General features: G+C 38.5%; 1 protein-coding gene across 2 annotated transcripts in view; it reads left to right on the top strand.

Annotated features, from left to right (window-relative positions):
* Window positions 1–22,263, top strand: part of LOC136858805 (fatty-acid amide hydrolase 2) — a 147,280-nt gene that overhangs the window by 108,641 nt on the left and 16,376 nt on the right. For both annotated transcript variants that reach the window (XM_068225693.1, XM_068225694.1), the window contains exons 9-10: window positions 7,783–7,950; window positions 17,436–17,618. In XM_068225693.1, the coding sequence (XP_068081794.1) occupies window positions 7,783–7,950; window positions 17,436–17,618 (351 nt within the window). The remainder of the gene's footprint in view (window positions 1–7,782; window positions 7,951–17,435; window positions 17,619–22,263) is intronic.

The raw sequence follows: 22,263 nt of genomic DNA, 5'->3' as shown, positions 1-22,263 counted from the left end.
ACGTACTTAAGTTTATTTGTTGACCTCTGAAGGAAAATCTACCCAAATACATTTCTTCAAAATTCTGCTTATTATGCTCATTCTGTAATTCTAACACTAGATCTGCCACTTCCATTGCTATTTCCATCAACCTCTCTTCAATGTATAATAGATCCTTCGTTGTGGCTGGGTTATGACTTTGGAATTAACTTCCCGCTGCTGTCAGGAAATCTAACTCAACAACAAAATTTAAAATTGCATGCAGAGATTACCTGTTGAATACCACTGATTGTTTTGTCTGACGGGTTTTGTGATTGTGGTATGTAGGCTAGTAACAATGGCATTTTAATGTTGCCATTGATGCTTTCACGGCCTGTTCTTATAGACATGATACTGTATAGGCTTTTGGGCTTATGCCGTGTCAAGAAAATAAGGTGATATTCTTTACGTTTTGCAGAGAACTGTGCTTTGTTTAAGAAGCCTTTCTCATGAACAGTCGAGATTTTCTTCTGATGACCCAGAGCACAGTTCTCGGCGAAATGTAAAGAATTTCACCTTATATTCTTGACACGGCATAAGCCCAAAAGCCTACACAATATCATGTATATTGGCATTTTACTATACAGTTGAAGAACACTATTGTTCTTATAATTTATAATAGGTTATTATTATATTTTTATAGTTATAGAGTAAATGTACACGATATTTAGCTTTTAACTCATGTGCATAGATCAGTGTTTATTGCCACACTTATATTTCTGTTACTTTGTAATGTATTGTGTTATGTTTACACACTGCTTATGTTTTTCAGTTTGCATGTAACTTTTTGATTATGACTTTTCTTATTCCTTTTTACTTTTATGCTCCGGATTTCTTGTTGTCTTGTTTTATTTGTTGAGCTTTGCTTTCATTCTTCTTTGTATATGTTCTCCATATGTGCTTTTTAGGTTATTTATCCTTGGTTTTATAATAGAATAGTAAATCTTTTTTATATATGTTTTAAATTGTAATTTATGTGGTTAAGTGTAAAAGAGAGCCACGAGCCCTAACTTTGCCACTGTTAAATAAATAAAATAAAATAAGTATATATATATATATATATATATATATTAAATTGTAATTTATGTGGTTAAGTGTAAAAGAGAGCCACGAGCCCTAACTTTGCCACTGCTAAATAAATAAAATAAAATAAAATAAGTAGAATACAAAGCCTTGTTATTTTTATATCACATACTTGGCAACTCAACTTATCTGCTAGGCTTTTCATGCAACATTTCTCTCCTGTACAGTAGTTTCCTACAGTACTACAAACTTAGTCAGTGTACATGCATTGTTATTTCAAGATAAAGACTGTTGCATTGTAAACATTACATAGATTTGTGACTACATATGCTAAACTTGGCAAGGTAAGTTCTGTAACAAAATTAAATTACAGCACTATTCTGAATAAAAAAATATTAAAAACCACAGAACTTGCCAAATATATACTGGTAAGCAACTGAATGTTGTTAATGTTATTGCAGATGGGTATTTTATGACAAGGTGACTCATAATTTGGTAAAAGCATTATGTCATTGATTTTTGAAGAGGAATGTGGTTTGTGCACCTAGTTCTGATGAAGAGATTGATGGCATAATGCTTACAGATGCAGATGAAGAAGATAAACCAACACCAAATACTGATATAAGCCCAAGCAATTGTGATGATTCCCCTGTGCTTGTGCAATGAGAACGAAAGTGCAGAGGAATGAATCTGAGACTTCTACGTGTTCCACATCTAAAAGTGAACACAACTAAGATGTTTACTCCCTACCGAGAAATGTAAATACACTGGAACCTCGATTCTCCGTCTTTGGAGGGACCCTGGAAAAAAAACATACAACATAGGAAAATGGAAAATCCGGGAATGAATGAACCATCAACAATTTGGCTAAACATCACAAACATGAAATATGTAGTCTATACTTATAATCTTACAAACACCCCTAAACCAACCAAACCAAACTACAGCCCCAATGGGCGTTCCGCCTACCAAGCGACTGCTGCTCGGTCAGGAGGCCTGCAGATTACGAGGTGACGAACGGTCAAAGTGACGAATTCTCTCGGCCGTTATTCCTGGCTCTCTAGACTGATGTCGCCATCTCACCATTAAACAGCTCCTCAATTAAAGGTAATCGTGGAACGAGTTAACCTGGAACCAGCCCTCATATCCAGGTAAAAATGCCTGACCTGGCCGGGAATCGAACCCGGACCCTCCAGGTGAGAGGCAGACAAGTTAGACCGCAGGGCCGGCTTCAAACATTAATTACTGGTATGCGACTTAAATATCTCAAAACTTTACATTCAGTTTTACCGGGAAAACCTCGTCAGTTCCCTCTGAAAACTTCTTTCAGTTCAGCAATTTTGATCAGCCAAACTCTTCGAAAAATCTAATACCCGTAACGCCAAGCCAAACAACAATCGACCACAAGTAGTTTTTAATTCTCTAATCTAATAAAATAAAGCACATTAGATACCAAAGCGCCCAACATGATGGCGAAATCCCTTTTTTTTAAATCTTCCATTGTAATTTGGTCACTGGTATACTGTTCGTAGTCAGTTTATGGAAATCTTGTACCACGTAAATTAGGCTTACATCGACTTTTAAAGCTTATGTTGAACTCGAGAATGTACTTTCGAATGTAAGTATCGACCTCAAGTTCTCAAATGCATTATATTCAATTCTGCCAGTCACTAATCACAATCAAATTGGAAAGAGAAAAAGATATCATTAACACTTCAGAAATTTGTGTGCACAAGTCAGTACGACTACGAAATGATACAAAGTTTTAAAATGTAACGTGCACAAAAAAAGACTGCAGTTTTTATAACATTTTAACACAAAAACTTGAAATTCCCAGTCTTGTATTAGGACCAAAACAATAATAGGCAATCCCAAAACCTCCCATGACTTTATGTACAGTATGTAAGGTGCAACATCTGTTCTGATCTCAATAACATAATCGTATACGATAATATTAAAATACTAAATTTGTGTTACTTAAGAAGGAACAGTTTTGATTCCTGCCTAAAAGCCCAGTGACTAGCCTTGAAGGAAGTGCCGAAAACCTGTTCGGCAATAGGGTTGGAGAAGAAAAAAAAAAATGTAGGTAACCCTTTACTTAATGTACAGTAGATGTTTTGCAAGTACAAATATTTGATGAAACTCGTTCCGTTTTTAAGTAGAGCTGACAATATGCGCTCCGTCTCCTTCCAATTGTTGTGGACACACTCTGCTTTATGATTTCCGAAGATTCTCTAAACGATACCACCCGAATGCGATGCTAAGAGGGTCCCTTATGCAAGTTCACCGCCGATCGCTTTTCCAGTATAGTACAGTACTTCCTCAAATTACCGCAGTGACGGGACGTTCACACCAAGATCCATTTGTATGTCGTAACCGTCCTTTTGTGATATATAGTTCCTTGAAAAACGCGTGATTGAGTATTAAGCGTTGATGGGACTGAAATTTCTGGACGGTTGTTCCGGGAAAACGTTTCTTCGAGGAACGGATAACGCGGGATTTTCACAATGTGATTTAATTAGGATGCTCGCAAGACCACGTAATTTGAACGAATAATACGGGAGAACGTACTTTCCGGGAGCATATAATTGAGGTTCTACTGTATCATTATAATCCCTAGAAAGAACTGTTTGTCACTTCTGTCCTGTTCAGAAAAGTTGAATGCCAGCGGCATACTGCAATGAATGTCGCCACGCACATTGCAAAGAACTGGGAGCGAAGCTGTGTGCTAACTGCTGTAATAAGACGTCAGGGACTTGAGAAAGTAGGGGACCGAGCGAGTGGCTGCATGGCTTAGGTCACGTAGCTATCAGCTTGAATTCTGGAGATAGTGGGTTTGAACCCCACTGTTGGCAGCCTTTAAGATGGTTTTTCCCTTTTCACTCCAGGCAAATACTGTGTCTGTATCGCAGAACAGATGTGATAAACAGTTCTTTCTAGGAATAATCACTATATTTACATTCCTAGGTGGGGAGTAAACGTCTCGGTTGTTTTCACTTTTAGATGTGGAACTTGTAGAAGTCTCAGATTCAAGTCTTCTGCACTTTCGTCCTCACTGTAATAGCACAGGGGAGTCATCATAATTGCTTGGGTTTATATGAGTATTTGGTGTTGGTTAATCGTCTTCATTCTTTTGGTATGCATTAATAATGTTATTGGCCTTACGTCCCACCAATCCGTGTACGGTTTTATGAGATGCTGAGGTGCCAGAATCTATTCCTACAGGAGTTCTTTTAGGTGCCAGTAAATTTGCCGACACAAGGTTGATATATTTGAGCACCTTCAAATACCACTGGGTGAGCCAGGAACAAACCTGCGAAGTTGGGGTCTGGGCAGGTTCCATGCCATCTGTCCGTACATTATCAACCTCTACGTCTGAATGATGGGCAGAGTGGCTCAGACAGTTGAGGCACTGGCTTTCAGACCCCAACTTGGCAGGTTCGATCACGGCTCAGCCCAGTGGTATTTGAAGGTGCTCAATTATGTCAGCCTCGTGTCGGTAGATTTATTGGCATGTAAAAGAACTGCAAAACTAAATTCTGGCACCTCGGCATCCCTGAACTGTTAATAACAAGTTAGTAACATTCTTCTTCTTCTTGTTTTGTTTCGGCTAACTAAGGACCACGTCATTTCAGCTGTTTCCCTTGAGCTTTAATGTTGGTCCAGTATTCCTTCATTCGTATACGGTGTTGCTCCTTTCGCTCTTTCGTCCATGCCTTTCCAGTTTTCATTTTCGGCTTTGGTTGGAAAGTCTGATGTTCTTGGAGTTTTTTCTTAAGTGGGACATGCTCCTGGATATCTTCAAATGAGATCCCAATCTCCTTCAGATCTTTCTGTACCTCACAGAACCATGCCCCTTTGCATTATTATTATTATTATTATTATTATTATTATTATTATTATTATCATTATTATTATCAAAACTAGAACTCTTCTTCAAAAATCAATGACATAATATTTTTACCAAAAATCACATCATATCCTTGTAGAATACTTGTCTGGAATACATGGAAGTTCTTTTACAGTTCTAGTTCTCCCTTCTTTTTATTTTTAATTTACAATTTGCTGTACATCACACTGACGCAGATAGGCCTTCCATTACATTTTGTGTGCAGTTACGTTTTATTCATAACAGAAATAGTTTTACACAAGAGTTTTAATATATGTACTAACCAGAGACAACCTTTGTGTTCTAGGGTTTAAGAAAAAAAAATATTCTTAACATTAAATCACCACAAAGTTGAGCTGTTGCTTGTGGCCAAAAATATATAAATATTACTCACAGTCAGAATGACATGAGGCGACAGAACTGATTGGAAATGCTCAAGGTGCTTAGTTTATTCACAGAGGCTTGCAAGCTTGAAAGGCAAAAGTGTATAGTGGAGTGGTATGAATGTTATTAAAGGTGATATATATGTTTAAACCCGTATTATCAACTTTGAACAGTTTAAAGATATTAACATTAAAAGTTCCACCTTTACAATACTTACAAAAGTTTTTATTCCTAAAGCGAAATTTTAGGAACCTGTTTCGTCTCTCTTGGGGACATGCTCAGCCTAGCAAAGAACGAAAGTGAAATATGTTGCCATTGATGCTTTCACGGCCCGTACTTATAGACATGATACTGTATAGGCTTTTGGGCTTATGAATTCACGGCTTAAGCCCAAAAGCCTATACAGTATCGTGTCTGAAAGTTAAATAGTAAAATTAGCATCACAAAAAAGGGTGTTATATATATGTCTACAGCAAGTCAAATTTACATGGTCTTAACGTGCCTTTTGACAACAAAGTGGTGACGTGGAATCCATTTGAAACATCTCATCGTTGTTCAAGTATAGAAGAATCTTAAGTTTGCAGACACACACGTTAAAAGAAAAAACTATGACTAGCAGTTCAGTCTTGGCTCTATGCTGCTAATTGTAAAATATGTTCCATTAATGGGTTATGGATAATAATCATTGTGTGGTAAAATTAGGCTGTAAACACAGCGCGAACTTTTCATGTGGTGCCATTTTAAGTTGAAAAGCTGAACTTAGGTCAAATGGTTTCAATCAAGGAGTAATCTAGAATGAAATTAGGTTATTGAGATATTGTGAGATTTTTTCTCTTACCCTGTGTATGAGCAAACATAAATATAACTTTTTTTCTTTTGTGATGTTAATTTTACTATTTACCTTTCGTTCTTCACTAGGCTGAGCATGTCCCCAAGAGGGACAAAACATGTACCTATAACTTGACTTTAAGAATGAAAGCTTTTGTTCGAGGGCAGATCAAATATAAATGGGAATTATTTTTAAAAAATTTATTGCATCAACGAAAAAAAAAAAAGACGCATATAGAGATCACTTTTCCACATAGTGTCCTGCCTCCGATACACATTTTCTCCATTGGATTGGTAAGTTTTTGATGCCGTCCTAAACAGAAGGTGTTCCAGAGGTGTCTATTGAATTTCCTCCAGTTTTTCCCGCATTAAAGCAGCAGTATGCGGCCTTGCATATTCACGTATAAGAATGACATTTCGGATTGGTTGCCGGCATCACTTCTTATGATACGCAGCTTTTGAATCATCCTAAAGGCAACAGTAATAGGCTGCATTAATTGTCCTTTATTTGTGAAGAAAATCCACCAGCAAAACGCCCACAGAGTCCCAGAAGATGGGTATGTTTCGGCCTTGACTGAACCTGCTTTGTCTCTTCGCCGCCACTCCATGCTTCCTTGCTCTGACTCTGATGTGTAATGATGCACCCAAGTTTCATCACAAGTCACAATACGACTCAAGAAATCCTCTCCTTCCTCCTCGAAGCGACGCAGGAGGGTCTGACAAACTTCCTGGTGTAAAGCTTTTTGTTCCTGATTGAGTAGACGAGGAATCCGCCTGGCAGACAATTTTTTGAAATGGAGTTCATCTCGGATGATGGTTTGAACACTTCCATAACTTATTCCTACGGCTAAAACAATTTGCAAAATTTTTATTCACCGATCTTTACCAGTAATTTCACAAATGGCACCAATGTCTGCAGTGAAGCTAGTTCGCTGTCTCCTTTCATGAGGTTTATTTTCCACAGCGTCTCTTTCTGCCGCAAATTTTTTAGCCCACTCATACACTCGAGTCTGCGAAAGTGTTTCTTCCCCAAACCGTGCACGGAGCCATCTCGAAATTTCAGAAGGTTTGGTGCCCTCTTTTGCAGGGAAATTTTGATAATGATGCATTGCACAACATACGTGTGCACCTCTTGCTCAATCATGGCGCACTGAAGCAGCCCATTCTCCACCGTCGTTCGCGCGCGCAAACCCCTTCTCCAGACACTCCCACCAACATCCTGGCAAAGCGCCGCCTCAGAATTATTACCAACAGGAGCGGTACATTCAAATTCCCGTTTATATTTGATCTGCCTTCGTAAGTATTGTGAAAGTGGAATTTTTAATGTTAATATCTTTAAACTGTTTGAGGTATGAATGTGTGTATTTGTTTTGCAATTGTGTTAAAAGCTTCAACTCTGTATTCTATATTTTATCTTCATTCTTTGCTTCAAGGTACTGTAATTTCCTACAACTGTGATCTAGGGATGCAGCTATAGACTAACCTTCCTTCTCATTAATTATATCATACTATCTAAAGCTGATAATAAAATTATTGTAAGCTTTTAAAGTGATCTAAATAGTTGGTCTACAGTTACATGTCTGAGATGTAAATCATGTAAAAATATTGCTTTTAGATTATTAGACTGTGTTATTCCACAGGGATCTGTCAACGTGTACCTGGAATTCCTCAAATGGATTTTGTGTTGGTCAAACCATACATTTATTGGCCTATGTACTGCTCTAACCGAGATGTGGGGTGTCAAGCATGGCAGCGAGAAACATCAATATCTTGTAAATATGTGCAGCCAATTAAAGTTAGAACTTCAGGTAAGACATTGTTGACCTTGTATTCTATGATATGTATACACAGTAGCAGAATACTTTGTTCATGCATGAATAGGATGCCCCATTGTTTTGCTTGTCATTACAGTGTAATGTTATACAAAAAATGTAATTTATTTTGTACTTACAAATTAAATACTTGACCAATTCCTTCTATTTGTTTAAGTTGTGCAGTTACAAAGGTAGGCACTGTGGCTGTTTTAAAAAAGGACCACTAATTTGATGAAACAGCTCTATGACATGCAGTTTCAAGAAAATTGCACAGAAATTTTTATCCAATGGCTATAAAATAATTAAAAGTGCAACAAAGGAGATATTGCAGTTGCCAACGGATACTCCAGATGGCATGTTTTACACTGGAAAGAAATACAAAGGCCTTGCTCTTTTTAAAACCTCATGGGAAGTCTACCTAAAATGCATTAATGCCTGCAAAATGTTGCTTAAGACTGAAAATCCACTTGCTGCTACTTTGAGAGTCGGGAATGTGTAGAACGTCTCAAGTTAACAAACGCCGATACTTGGAAGAAAACCGTAAAGAACGGCCTGTATGATACTAAGAAGAACCGTCAAGAACTATGAGACAGTGAATAAAAAAGGACTTGCGAGTACAACTTTACAAAGGGTATATGCCAGCATACTCTTGGGTGTGAGAACACACTGGACTGTCTTGTAACAAGTGGAAAGAGACTATAAAGATGACTGCTAATATTTATGTGGTGCGCTCGGTGCCAGGCAGATCCCTGGACAACAAACTCAGTCGACATTGTTACGGAGGGAAAGAAACACTTGGTCATGTCCTGGGATTCTGCACATCCGGGGAGCTCCTATGAAACATGCGGCACCACCAGATCATATCCTTCATTGCCAAAGAACTGAGAAAAAAGGGATACAATGTACATGAACTGACCATAAATGGCAGTTCACAGAGAATTGGCATCATCATCATCATTGTACAGTTCCAGTTTCCCGGGTGCTATTAATGAGCCTCTTCCACTTCTTCCTTTCCATATACAACTTGTCATGGAGATCATTATCCACTATCCTTCCTCTGGTAACTACCGTATTTACTCGCATATTAAACCCCTTTTTTCCCCCTCTTTTACAGCTAAAAATAATAAAGGGGGGTCCAATATGCGATAACCTCAAAATTTTGTGCAGCGAACACATGACTTCTAGGTTATAAAGAGCTATAAATTGTACGTGTAAACATTCTATACTATTATTTAACAAACTTAGAATGTATTTAAGTTATACTGACTATTTTTGTCGGAAGGCAGTATTTCTAAACGTAAAAAGACAAAAAATGGTAAACACGACTTTTAGGCCTACGGTACATATAAAAGTCCATTTTAGTTACTCATATCACGTCATTCGTTACATCTCATTAATTCCTCTGGTGAAGTTGATGTCAGGAAGGGCATACGGCCGTAACAACTCGCTACGAAGATTCGTCTCACTACATACTCGATCCCATAGAAGAAAGGGATAAGGGTATTGTGTTATCATATAATTAAATATTGATGCAAAAGTACTTAATGGCCAGTCATCTGTCTCTGTCGGTTCAGCAGTCGGCCTACCACAAAGTAAACCTGATCATCGCTTTCATTTGAATTACTATCGCCTTGCGCCGCCAACTTCCCTGCCTTGCTACAATACCGGCGTGTCGGCATTCTAAGTGACGTCATCTTCAATACTATCTCTCGTCAGTCGCGTCAGCCATGCTTCATTCTCTTTGAGCCATGCACTGCAATCAAGAGCAGTGAACCTTTTAAAAATAATTTCATTGCCGACTATAGAGTGTCAACAGTGTAAATCTATTCCCAGTTGGTTTATATGTAGCAGAAGCCATTCCTTCCAAATAAATCTGTGCTGTAGAAGGCATGCCAAACCGTCAGCTAATAACTAGCGTATGTTACGAGTTGTGCTTCCAAATCTAATACATAGTAACTGGAAACATTCTTTTGAAAACTGCCGCTGTTGAAACACAGACCCTTATGTTTAAGTACATTTCATGCTTGTTCTCTACATTCATCACATCAGGATTTGTGTAAACAGCTGACCATGAGATAAGACAGACCACATTGTTTAGGTTAGGTATATTATCGCCCTGATAGTGCCAAAAGTTTGATGGAAAAAATATAAATAAATAACAGGAAAATATACCGCATTTATGGATATCTACAGGTGTGGCGGTAATGCGTTTTATTATCATAATGTTTACTTTTGTACGTTCGTTATCTCTTTTTTTTTTATTAACGCATACCCTAGTAGGTTTTGTTTGGCGTTTCCGAAAATCGTTTAAAGTATGTGGGGACATAAAATTATTATTATTATTATTATTATTATTTGTTAGGTACATTGACGACTAAAACAATCGTTTTAATTGGATAGCTTTTATCACTTTTTAAACTAACTTCTCTCCAAATATGTACCTATATTGGCCCGAGTTACGAGTTATTAAATGACCACTTTGTTAATGATCTCGCCTGCTGTATAAATAGCAACAACCGCGAATATTTCCCAACTAAAGTAAACTCGTTTCCTCATCCCAAGGTGGTACAGTTCTTTTTGGACACACCCCCAGTGGAGTGTAGCGCCTTTACCACATATTAACCTTCGTGCCATTCGTAAATCTCTGGCAGTACGGTACCGGAAATCGAAGTCAGACCCCCGAAAACAGCAACTAATTGTGCTAACCATTACGCTGGCGGACATTATTAACTACAAAACACAGACATATAGCATGACTGATGCATCCCTATTCATCTATTTGTGCGACGTCATCAGAGCTGCAGTATACCTACGCTAGACCGCATGGATTCGAGGCGTTTTCATTGCATATGTCGTATGGACGAATCTATTCACAAATTTGTGCAATGTCATCAGAGCTGCAATAAGACTTGTACCAGCTTTGAAGCGGAATCATCGTCGTTCTTTGACGAATTACGTTCGGGGGTCTTGTAGGCGAGATTTTTTTTTTTTTTCATTTTCTTCGTCTCGAAGAGCCAGTGGGGGGGGGGGTCTAATACACGAGTAAATACGGTATTCATTAGTACATGTTTTCTTGCTTAACACATTCTTTTTCCTTGTCCCCTGCAGAAACGTCTTAACAAGTTTCCACTGTATATACTGTATTAATTACATTAGTACATGTTTTTTTTTCTGATTTTTGGGACGTCTTCAGCTATTAGAAGAATATTATAAGATCCTAAAACATTATTAAAATGCACATTAAAAAATGAGTAAGCAAGTATTTAGGAACACTGTTGTCCATTTAAACTTCCAATATTGTTGAAGACCTAATAGATGTATTAACCCTTTGGCACTCAGCCTATATGCAGAGGTTTGCTCGAAGACAAACTAATTTATGTGATTTTCCAAACCAAATTACAAAAAATCAACACATAAACAGTTTAACACACATTAAAATAAACCACACGAATACAGGAAACTATGAGCATTTCAGAAATGAATATACCTAGGACGTATTGTTATATGTAAAGCCAGAAAAAAGATATTAAATTTTGGAAATAAATTTTAAAAAAATAAATTATGGTTTTCAGTGACAGAAAAATCAGACATTATTGCGTCTTCCTTCTTTACTCTTAGACATGAAGGAAAGAAAATTTAATTCTGAATAATTTGATATCGATATGATGTGTGTGCTGCAATTCACTCATGAAGCGTGGCACAAAGTTATTCACTGTACATTTAACGGTCATCGATGTCAGGTCCTCGCAGTCCAATGCACGGTGAGCAGCTGTGACTGTCATTTCCCACATAATGGGAATCATTTTTGGCAAAAGGAGGTCATTATTACTGTCTAAATCATCTGAAAATTCAAGGATATCGGCCTCATTCAGCCTTGAATATAGCCTAGCCATTACGATAAAAAGATGATGCAAGCACATGCAACAATGAAGTTATGTAAAGGAGTAAAATTGTAGTTTGCGAAGTACAGCGAACGCACGATATACCAAAGAAGCGAAATAAACTCTAAACTAAACTCATAGCAAGATCAAATTGTTGTATTCATAAGCCAAACAAAACAGATGTACACAATAACAACTTCAAATAACCACATCATAAACATTCACGGTCAACAGAGTTTGTTTATCGAAAATAAAGATATTTTGTAGGGCTGGTCTATATATCTGTAGAGTAAAACGCAAATTCAACACTTTAAGGTACTGTCATGATCAACTGTTACGATTTAACAGCCACGCAAATGACCAAAATCCCTAAATAGGACAGAGCCAATCTATCGGCGCTGTGAGCTTTCTTGCCATAACCTCTCGCACCGATTGATCGGCGCGCTGAGTGCGAAAGGGTTAAATATAAGTCCTTACCCCTTTCAGACCTGAAAGAAAACTGGCAGTGTGAATTTTTGTTTGTATGTCAAAAACTGACTAAAATGCTCTTAAATACATATATTTTTAGTTTATTCTACAAAATAAAAATTAACATCTGAAAAAAAGCACCCGCACAATTGTGCGCGTCAGGACTTACTTCACTACTTACAAAAAAGAAAAATTACCTCGCATGCGAATATACATATGTACATGATCAAATGTTCTATTTTCCAGTGGGGAATAATTTAAAACAATTAAATCTTCGTTCAAACACAAGTAAACGTTACATTTTCTACATTGAGGAGGAGTTTTGATATTACTGCCCTATTGGCAGCAGCAGCTTGTCGTCAGACCTGAATGAAATCTGGAGGTGTCAAAACGTCAAAAACTTACTAAAATGCTCTCAAATACATGTTTTTACAGTTTATTTTACAAAATAAGAACTATCGGCTGAAAAACAGAACCCACACAATTGTGCGTGTCACGACTTCATTCACTACTTGCAAAAAATAAAAAATTTAAAAAATTCATGTTCTATTTTACAGTGTAGAACGAATTTAAACAGTTAAAATCTTATACATTACATTTTTCATGTAGAGTACGAGTTTTTCTTTCTCGGTCTTTTTTGCGACAGCACCCAGCACTCCTGCATGCATTGGCTGTAAGGAAACCTAGCCCGCACATTTGTGCGTATCAACATTCAAAACCTCATGGTATTACGTATGATGTTGTAAGTTCACAATTTACGTTTGCTACACAATCTACACACTTCATTGATTATATTCTGATATTCAGTAAAGCTTCTGGATTAATATGAATGCAATAAATAAATACTTACTTTAGGCATTACTGCTTCCTGCCATACTGCTAATGAACTGTATTTTTAAACTCTTCTTCCTTCCCCCTGGTGGTCAAGTACTAAATAAAAACAGCTGAAGTACATGCTACGTGTCCCGCACAAGCACTGCAGTCCGGTCTAGCGCCAAGAAAACGTCAAATAAGCTCAGACATAAATAATATACGAACCCGCACAATTGTGTGTACACGGTCTGAAAGGGTTATAGTTATTGGTTGTGATGTAGGGTTTTATTATTCTGTTTATCAGTGAGTCTTTATATGATTCCTCTGTCTGCTGATGCTGTCAGGTGAACATTTGAAGAGAAATTCTCATGTGGGTGTTCCAAGTCATAACACAAACATATCACTGTAGCTTATTGTCAAGGAGTACATGTTATTGCACCACTATAACGTCAGGGATGAGTTAGTGTATACTGAGTTGTGGAAGTGGCTTTGGCCTCCATTACCTTACAAAATGTCACACAGGGCATGGAGGCACATTTAGTTTGTATTTTGAGCATCGAGGAATGCATATAGATACAATAGATGTATAAAATAACTATAACCGTAGTGGGTGAATCCCCAGTTGTACTTTCTCTTAATAGTCACCACATCCAACTATCGCCATGTGACTATACTCTAGGCCGGGCTGAGTGGCTCAGACGGTTGAGGCGCTGGCCTTCTGACCCCAACTTGGCAGGTTCGATCCTGGCTCAGTCCGGTGGTATTTGAAGGTGCTCAGATACGACAGCCTCATGTCGGTAGATTTACTGGCACGTCAAAGAACTCCTGCGGGACTAAATTTCGGCACGTCGGCGTCTCCGAAAACTGTAAAAGTAGTTAGCGGGACGTAAAGCAAATAACATTATTATTATTATTACTATACTCTAGTGACTTCTTCTCCACACTGCATTGTGTAGATAACTGTGAGCAAAGGCTTATTAGTCAATGCAGTTCTCATGAGCGCCCGGTCATCAGATAATACTGTAGGGTGACCCTTTATATTCTTACTTATATTGTTATCCTAAAACCATCATACAGTGGAACCTCATTTCTCCATTTTTGGAGGGACCACAGGAAAGAGACGTACAATACAGGAAAACGGAAAATCTGGGAATGAATTAAAACCAACAATAATTTGGTTAAACATCCCAATAATGAAATGTGTATAATTATACTCTTACAAACATTCCTAAACCAAACCATAGTAAAGTTCTAAAGGGCGTGGCCTGCCAAGTGACCACTGCTCAGTCCGAACGCCTGCAGATTATAATGATACAGATGTTGATTCCCATTGGGAATCTGTAATATTTGTTCCGAATGAGTAAATTTATAATACCAATATAAATGGTCCGTTATTGGACATTACAAATTTTCCAGCCAACTCATTCCTGGTTGCCAGCGTTTCGCCCTCGTGTGCTAGGCTGGGCTCATCAGTTGGAACCTAGCACACCTACCAAGACGCATGGCTAGTGCATACCGTGGAGGCCACTGCGTAGGCTAATTGTAGCCACCGGCAGTGCCAATGCACTATGAGACACTGTCTCACTACTAAAAATTGATGCCTGCTTGGCCATCAGATGATACAGATGTTGATTCCCATTGGGAATCTGTAATATTTGTTCCGAATGAGTAAATTTATAATACCAGTATAAATGGTCCGTTATTGGACATTATAAATTTTCCAGCCAACTCATTCCTGGTTGCCAGTGTTTCACCTTTATTTGTATGAGCTGTAGCAATTACCGCTCTTCTTCTCCTCCTATCCTTACCTGTTTTAGCAGGTGCTATTACTATATTACTTACTGACCGAAATCTTAATACCTCTTTCTTCGATCCCTGGCTGGCAACCAGGAATGAGTTGGCTGGAAAATTTATAATGTCCAATAACGGACCATTTATATTGGTATTATAAATTTACTCATTCGGAACAAATATTACAGATTCCCAATGGGAATCAACATCTGTATCATCTGATGGCCAAGCAGGCATCAATTATTAGTAGTGAGACAGTGTCTCATAGTGCATTGGCACTGCCGGTGGCTACAATTAGCCTACGCAGTGGCCTCCACGGTATGCACTAGCCATGCGTCTTGGTAGGTGTGCTAGGTACCAACTGATGAGCCCAGCCTAGCACACGAGGGCGAAACGCTGGCAACCAGGAATGAGTTGGCTGGAAAATTTATAATGTCCAATAACGGACCATTTATATTGGTATTATAAATTTACTCATTCGGAACAAATATTACAGATTCGCAATGGGAATCAACATCTGTATCATCTGATGGCCAAGCAGGCATCAATTTTTAGTAGTGAGACAGTGTCTCATAGTGCATTGGCACTGCCGGTGGCTACAATTAGCCTACGCAGTGGCCTCCACGGTATGCACTAGCCATGCGTCTTGGTAGGTGTGCTAGGTACCAACTGATGAGCCCAGCCTAGCACACGAGGGCGAAACGCTGGCAACCAGGAATGAGTTGGCTGGAAAATTTATAATGTCCAATAACGGACCATTTATATTGGTATTGCAGATTATAAGGTGACGCATGAACAGTGTGACGAATCCTCTCGGCCATTATTTCTGGCTCTCTAGACCGGGGTCACCATCTCGCTGTTAGATAACTCCTCGGTTAATTGTAATCTTGTAGGCTGAGTGGACCTGGAACCAGCCCTCATATCCAGGCAAAAATGCCTGACCTGGCTGGGAATCAAACTCCGGGACCTCCGGATGAGAGGCAGGCAAGCTAGAGTACGGGGCCAGCTTCAAACATAAATTACATGAGTTAAATGTCTCAATACATTACATTCAGTTTTACCGGGGAAACTTCATGAGTTTCTCGTGAAAACTTCTTGCAGGGCAGCAACTTTGATCAGTTAAGCTCATCAAAATGTCTCATAAATAACACAAAGCCAAACAACAATCGATCACATTTAGTTTATAATTCTCTAATCTTATAAAATAAAGCACATCCAATACAAAAGCGCCCAATGTGATGGTCAATATTTTTTTTAAATCTTTCATTGTAATTTAGTTACTGGTAGATTATTTGTAGTAAGTTTCTAGAAGTCTTGTACCGCATAAATTAGGCCTACATCGGCTTTTAAAGGGTGTTGAACTCAAGAATATGGTTTCGAACATAAGTATCAATTCTCAAGAGTTCTTGAATACATTTATTCCATTCTTCCCATCACTCATCGCAAGCAAATTGGAAAGAGGGAATAATCATTAAAAAACTCCAGAAATTTTTCTTTATTTGTGACCTTGAGCTCAGCTGGGAAATGCGTTGAAGCATTCGCTGAACAAGCCAGTACAAGTGGGAATTGATACGATCTTTTTAAACATTACGCTGTGCATATAGAACGACTGCGGTTTTTATAGGGACTCTCTAACATTAAAATGTAAACTTAAAAATCCCTGTCTTAAGTATTAGGTACAACTCGGTACCAAGATCTCCTTTGGGTTTATATAATATGTAAAATGCAACATCTGTTCTGATCTCGAGAACATAATCCTATCCAATCATATTAAAATACTGTACTACATTCTTGTTAGGAAGGAGCAATTTTGATTCCTGTCTGAAAGCCCAGTGATTATATATAGTGCCCTGAGAGAAGTGCCGAAAACCTGTTCAGTGATACAGTCGAAAAATGTTAAAAATAAACATCTAACCCTGGACACAATGTAGATGATTTAAAAGTGCGAACATTTGATGAAACTCGTTCCATCTTCAAGTAGAGTTGTCAGAATGCGCTCTGTCTCCTTCCAATTGCTGCGGCCACTCTCTCTGCTTTATCATTTCCAAGGTTTCCCTAACTCCACCCGAATGTAATGCTAACGTGGTCCCTTATGCATGTTCATGCCTATCACTTTCCCAGTACTGTACTTGCTCTAAGTATGCAGTGACGGGATGTTAAGGTCAATATGCACAGGTATGTTTTACCTATCCTTTCGTGAAATACCGTACCTACTGTTTCATGAAAAAGACACTTGATCGAGGATTTAGCGTTGATGGGACTGAAATGTCTGGATGGTTGATGCGGGAAATAGTTTCTTTGAGGAACGGATAATGCAACATTTTTAAAACATGATTTAATTAGGATGCTCTCCGGACAAGGTAATTTGAACGAATAATCCAGGAAAGTGTAGTTTCCAGGAACGGATAATCGAGACGCCACTGTATTCTATTGTACTGTTGTAAAAGAAAAATTGACCTGGAATTTTTGCTGTAATCTTTACTGCTTTAAGAGATGGGAGTTTTACAAGTTTTGTTTTTATTTCAGGATATGCTAGGAACTGATGGGGTACTTCTATATCCTACTCACCCAACACCTGCCCCCTATCACAACGAACCTGTTATAAAACCATTCAACTTCTCGTACACAGGCATAATAAACGTACTGGGTCTGCCTGCCACAAACTGTCCGTTGGGCCTGTCTGAGAATGGCTTACCTCTTGGAATACAGGTATGTTTTAACTACTGCAAGATTATGGCATTAATCAACTTAGTTTTAAGTGTCTGTTGTAATAATACATTGACCGGATGTAGTGGCTGAGTTTCTGACTGCTGCGCATGTGCTTCTGGGCTCCATTTTTAGCTGTGCAAATAATTCTTTCATTAGCATGGGGGGTCTGAAATGCAGACACAGAGAGCTTTGTGATATAGAAAATACCAGCTCTGTGATGATAGCTGATTATAGCCATGATAGAATCCATGATCACATGATACGTTTTATATTCAATGAAGTCAGTTACTAGGCACCATAGTCTTATAAAGGTATTGTACCGTATCCTGTCCTAATTTCGACCTAGCTCAGAGGTTAAAGCCCGTGGTGCGTCCGATTAGGGTCAGTAGCAAATTTAAAAAATCTAATAAAATACACTAAAATATACAGGCAGGTAATATGTACATAAATCTAGTGAATGAGAACTGGAGCAATTGGGTAAAATGGATTTCTTATTATTATTATTTTATGACCACATAGGATCACTTTAGTCAGTCCGTCGTTCAGGTCTCTTTGAAGGGATTGTTCGGGCTTTGCAGTCCTCCCAGTACTTCTTCAGATGCTCCGATCTTCGTGCCCTTTCCTCAGTTGAAAATATGCGTGTTGGTTTGTTTTGTGTAAGGGTAAAGCGGAGGTTTGTCTTCTTGAGTTTTGTATTCAATTTTATCTTATTTGTGGTGTCTTCTGTTGTAAGGCCTATTTCCTTCAGATCCTCTCTTACTTCTCTGATCCATTTACATCCTGTTGTGGTATTTTCTGAGACGAGATTGTGTTGTACTAGTTGTTTCAGAAGTCACGAATCCTGCATCCTCATGATATGTTCAAAGAATCCCAGTCTCCTCTTACGCATAATAGTATCTGTAATGGGTTCTAGTTCTTTGTACACGACTTTGTTAGGTATTAACCGCCACTGTCCATCTTTCTGGTATTTTTTTGTTGATCTTCCAATCCTCCTTTCAATTTTCTGAAGTCTGTCAGTCTTTGATTGTTTATTCAGGTGAAAAAGTGTTTCTGCTGCATTTCCGGTTTTATAACTGTGTTGTAGTGCTTTATTTTTGCATTTATTGATAGACATTTCTTTTTGTAGATATCCCATGTTAATTTTTGTGCTTTAGCTAATCTATTTGTTCTTGTTTGGATTGAGATTTTTCCATTTAGGTTATGTGTTATTATTTCTCCAAGATATTTAAATTGAGTTACTATTTTCATTTTATTACCATTTATAGTAACTTCTTTTAGTTGTGTTGGTTTTTGGGGCATAATTTCTGTTTTTTCAAATGATATTTTGAGGCCAGTTTTATTTGCAATGTTTTGAAGTTCTGATATCTGAGTTTTTGCTTCTTTTATGTCCACTGCTAGTAATGCTAAATCGTCACCGAAATCCAGGCAATTTGTTTTGATTTTTCGGCCAATCTTTATTTTGGGGGGACATTTCCTAAAGCATTCCCTCATTACAATTTTAGAGCACAATTAAATAATAGTGGTGAGAGCCCATCTCCCTGCCGTAGTCCAGTTTTAATCTCAAATGTCTCTGATGTTTCACCCCTAAACACTTTTGATTTGGTGTTAGTGAGAGTCAATTTTATCATGTTTATTAATTTGGGGTGTAGTCCAAGGTGTCTTAAAAATTTGAACAGATTCTCTATGGATGCAATTATAAGCTTTCTTGAAATCTACAAATGTTATCAGCATATCTCTATTTCTTCTCCTGTTATAGTCCATTATCAACTAAAGACTCATAATCTGATCAGGACAGCTCCTCCAGGATCTGAAACCTCCTTGATATTTTCCTAGTTCTTTCTCAAGTTGTAAACTTATCCTATTAAGGATGATTATTGAAAATATTTTGTATGTTATGTCTAGGATCGAGATTTCCCTGTAGGTATTGGGGTTGGTTTTGTCTCCTTTTTTGTGCAGTGGGTGAATGAGGGCTGTTGTGCAGTGTTCTGGTAGTTCTTCTTTAATCCAGATAGAGACAAGTTGTTGATGGAGGGCAACTTTTGCTGATGTTCCTGCATATTTCCAGATTTCCGCAAAGGTCTGATCTTCTCCTGGCGCTTGTAGTTTTTTAATTTATTCAGAGCTTGGTAGACTTCCGTTATTGTGGGGGGGATTGATGTTCTCTGGTGGTGTTTTTATCGGGTTGTTGGTGTCCAAATGAAGGTGTTCTGTAGGTTCCTCACAATTTAAAAACTTGTTGAAATATTTAGCCAGAATTTCTTGTCTTTATTGTTATGAGCCAGCTTACCATTTTCATCCTTCTTCAGTAGGGTCGGGGGTTCATATTTTTGGAGCTGCTTTCTGAAGGTTTTGTAGTAATCCCTTGATTGAGTTTTATTGAATTGTTCTTTAATTAACTACAGTGTGTCCTTATGATGTTGTATTTTTATTCTTCTTAAGACTTGGGTAGCTTCTTTTCTCTGTTTTACTAGATTTTGATAGGATATTTCTTTTTTTTTTTTTTTTTGGGACTGATGTAATAGCCATGCCTGATGTCTTTTCTCCACTGTTTCATCACATTCACTGTTCCACCATTGGTGTTTGTTTACGTGGCTTAATTGGAGCCAGGTCTTCTGCAATTTGTTTAAGGTTGTGTACTAAGTCTTCAAATTTATCTGTGATTTTTATTTTTACAGTTGCTTTCTGGTAATTTCTGTTGTTGATTAGCTGGGTAGGATCTATTTTTCTTTTAGTTTTTAAGGGCTTGCTTTTGCTGTCTCCACTGGGGAGCAAGTTTAATTTTAATTTTTTTGCTAGGGGCTTTACGTCGCGCCGACACAGATAGGTCTTATGGCGACGATGGGATAGGAAAGACCTAGGAGTTGGAAGGAAGCGGCCGTGGCCTTAATTATGGTACAGCCCCAGCATTTGCCTGGTGTGAAAATGGGAAACCACGGAAAACCATTTTCAGGGCTGCCGATAGTGGGATTCGAACCTACTATCTCCCGGATGCAAGCTCACAGCCGCGCGCCTCTACGCGCACGGCCAACTCGCCCGGTAATTTTAATTTTAACTACGTAGTGATCTGAACCTGTGTCTATTTGTCGGAGGACTTTGACGTTATAGATCTCTTTGTGGTGGTATTTGTCCATGCAGATGTGATCCAGTTGCCATTCTCCTTTAGTGTAGTCAGGGTGTTTCCATGTTTTGAGTTTTTGAGGTTTCCTCTCAAAACATGTAGATTTTGAGACTAAATTATGGTTTCTACACAGGTCAACTAGGCTCTCCATTTTTATTTGTTTTCTTGTGTGCTGGCCATTTTCCGATGATGTCACGGTATTTTTTTTCTCTGCCTAGTTGAGCGTTGAAGTCACCTATTAATAATTTTACGTGGTGTTTGGGGATGTTATCTATGGTCTGGTCCAATAGGTCCCAGAATTCTTCTATTTCCTCATGGTCTTTTGAGGAGTTATTTTTATCATTATCATTATCATTAATGGGTATTTATTATAGTATAGATTTTATTAGATGCCTTTAAGGTGAGCGTACCGGGCGAGTTGGCCGTGCGCGTAGAGGCGCGCGGCTGTGAGCTTGCATCTGGGAGATAGTAGGTTCGAATCCCACTATCGGCAGCCCTGAAAATGGTTTTCCGTGGTTTCCCATTTTCACACCAGGCAAATGCTGGGGCTGTACCTTAATTAAGGCCACGGCCGCTTCCTTCCAACTCCTAGGCCTTTCCTATCCCATCGTCGCCATAAGACCTATCTGTGTCGGTGCGACGTAAAGCCCCTAGCAAAAAAAAATAAGGTGAGCGTTAGAGTCGTGGAGACTCTGATTTGAATTCTTGAACTGAATTTATTATTTTAAGGCTGACCAAAAATCCTGTTCCAAATTGTAGGACATTCATCATCACTCTCTTCCTGGGTATACCTTTATAAAGTCTGTACACTTGAGATTCCAAGGCATCCTGGTCAGCATTTCCAATTTCCTGTAATCCCATGATAAGAATTTTGTATTGATCCATTATGTCGGTGATCACTTTTAGTTTACCGGTTTGCATTAGTGAGTTTATATTGTGTGTAGAGAAGTACGTTATGTGCTTTGGTTTGATTCTTGATTTTGTCTCATTCGTGTATGAAGTACTGGGGTATTTCCGTGCCTCCAACTTCACGGTATCTTTTAGGTGGTCTTCTCTGAACTCTTGGTTCAGCCGGTGGAGTATTCCTTAAAAGACCTTCCATGGTTGACTGTCAAGGTGTCACCTGTGTGGGACTAGGTCCCGAATTACAACTCTGGATGTGATCCAGTGAGGTGATAATGAGGCCACTCCTCTGGAGTATAGACGCCTTGTGCAGCCACCCCTAATCTGGAGAACAGATGCTGCATAATGGATTCCAGTGGCATTTCCTCCACTGTGGGGACCATCACCCCACCTAAAGGGGCTCATTCGCTCGAAGCTGTTGGCCCCCTTAAGGAGTCAGGTTATTTCCCGCTGCCCAACACTCTGCGTTGGCAGTTTTACAGCTGGGTGCCAGACCAGCAAACCCTCCTTTCTCATTCCGGACTTGGGACTAGACAACGGCGGATTTAAAATGGATTTATAGTACTAAAAACATTATAAAAAACCCATACTAAACGGAAAAAATCAAATAAAACAAATCACCAC

The sequence above is a fragment of the Anabrus simplex genome, chromosome 1, assembly GCF_040414725.1.
Source record: "Anabrus simplex isolate iqAnaSimp1 chromosome 1, ASM4041472v1, whole genome shotgun sequence".
Classification (NCBI taxonomy): domain Eukaryota; kingdom Metazoa; phylum Arthropoda; class Insecta; order Orthoptera; family Tettigoniidae; genus Anabrus; species Anabrus simplex.
This window is presented reverse-complemented; position numbering and strand designations above follow the sequence as displayed.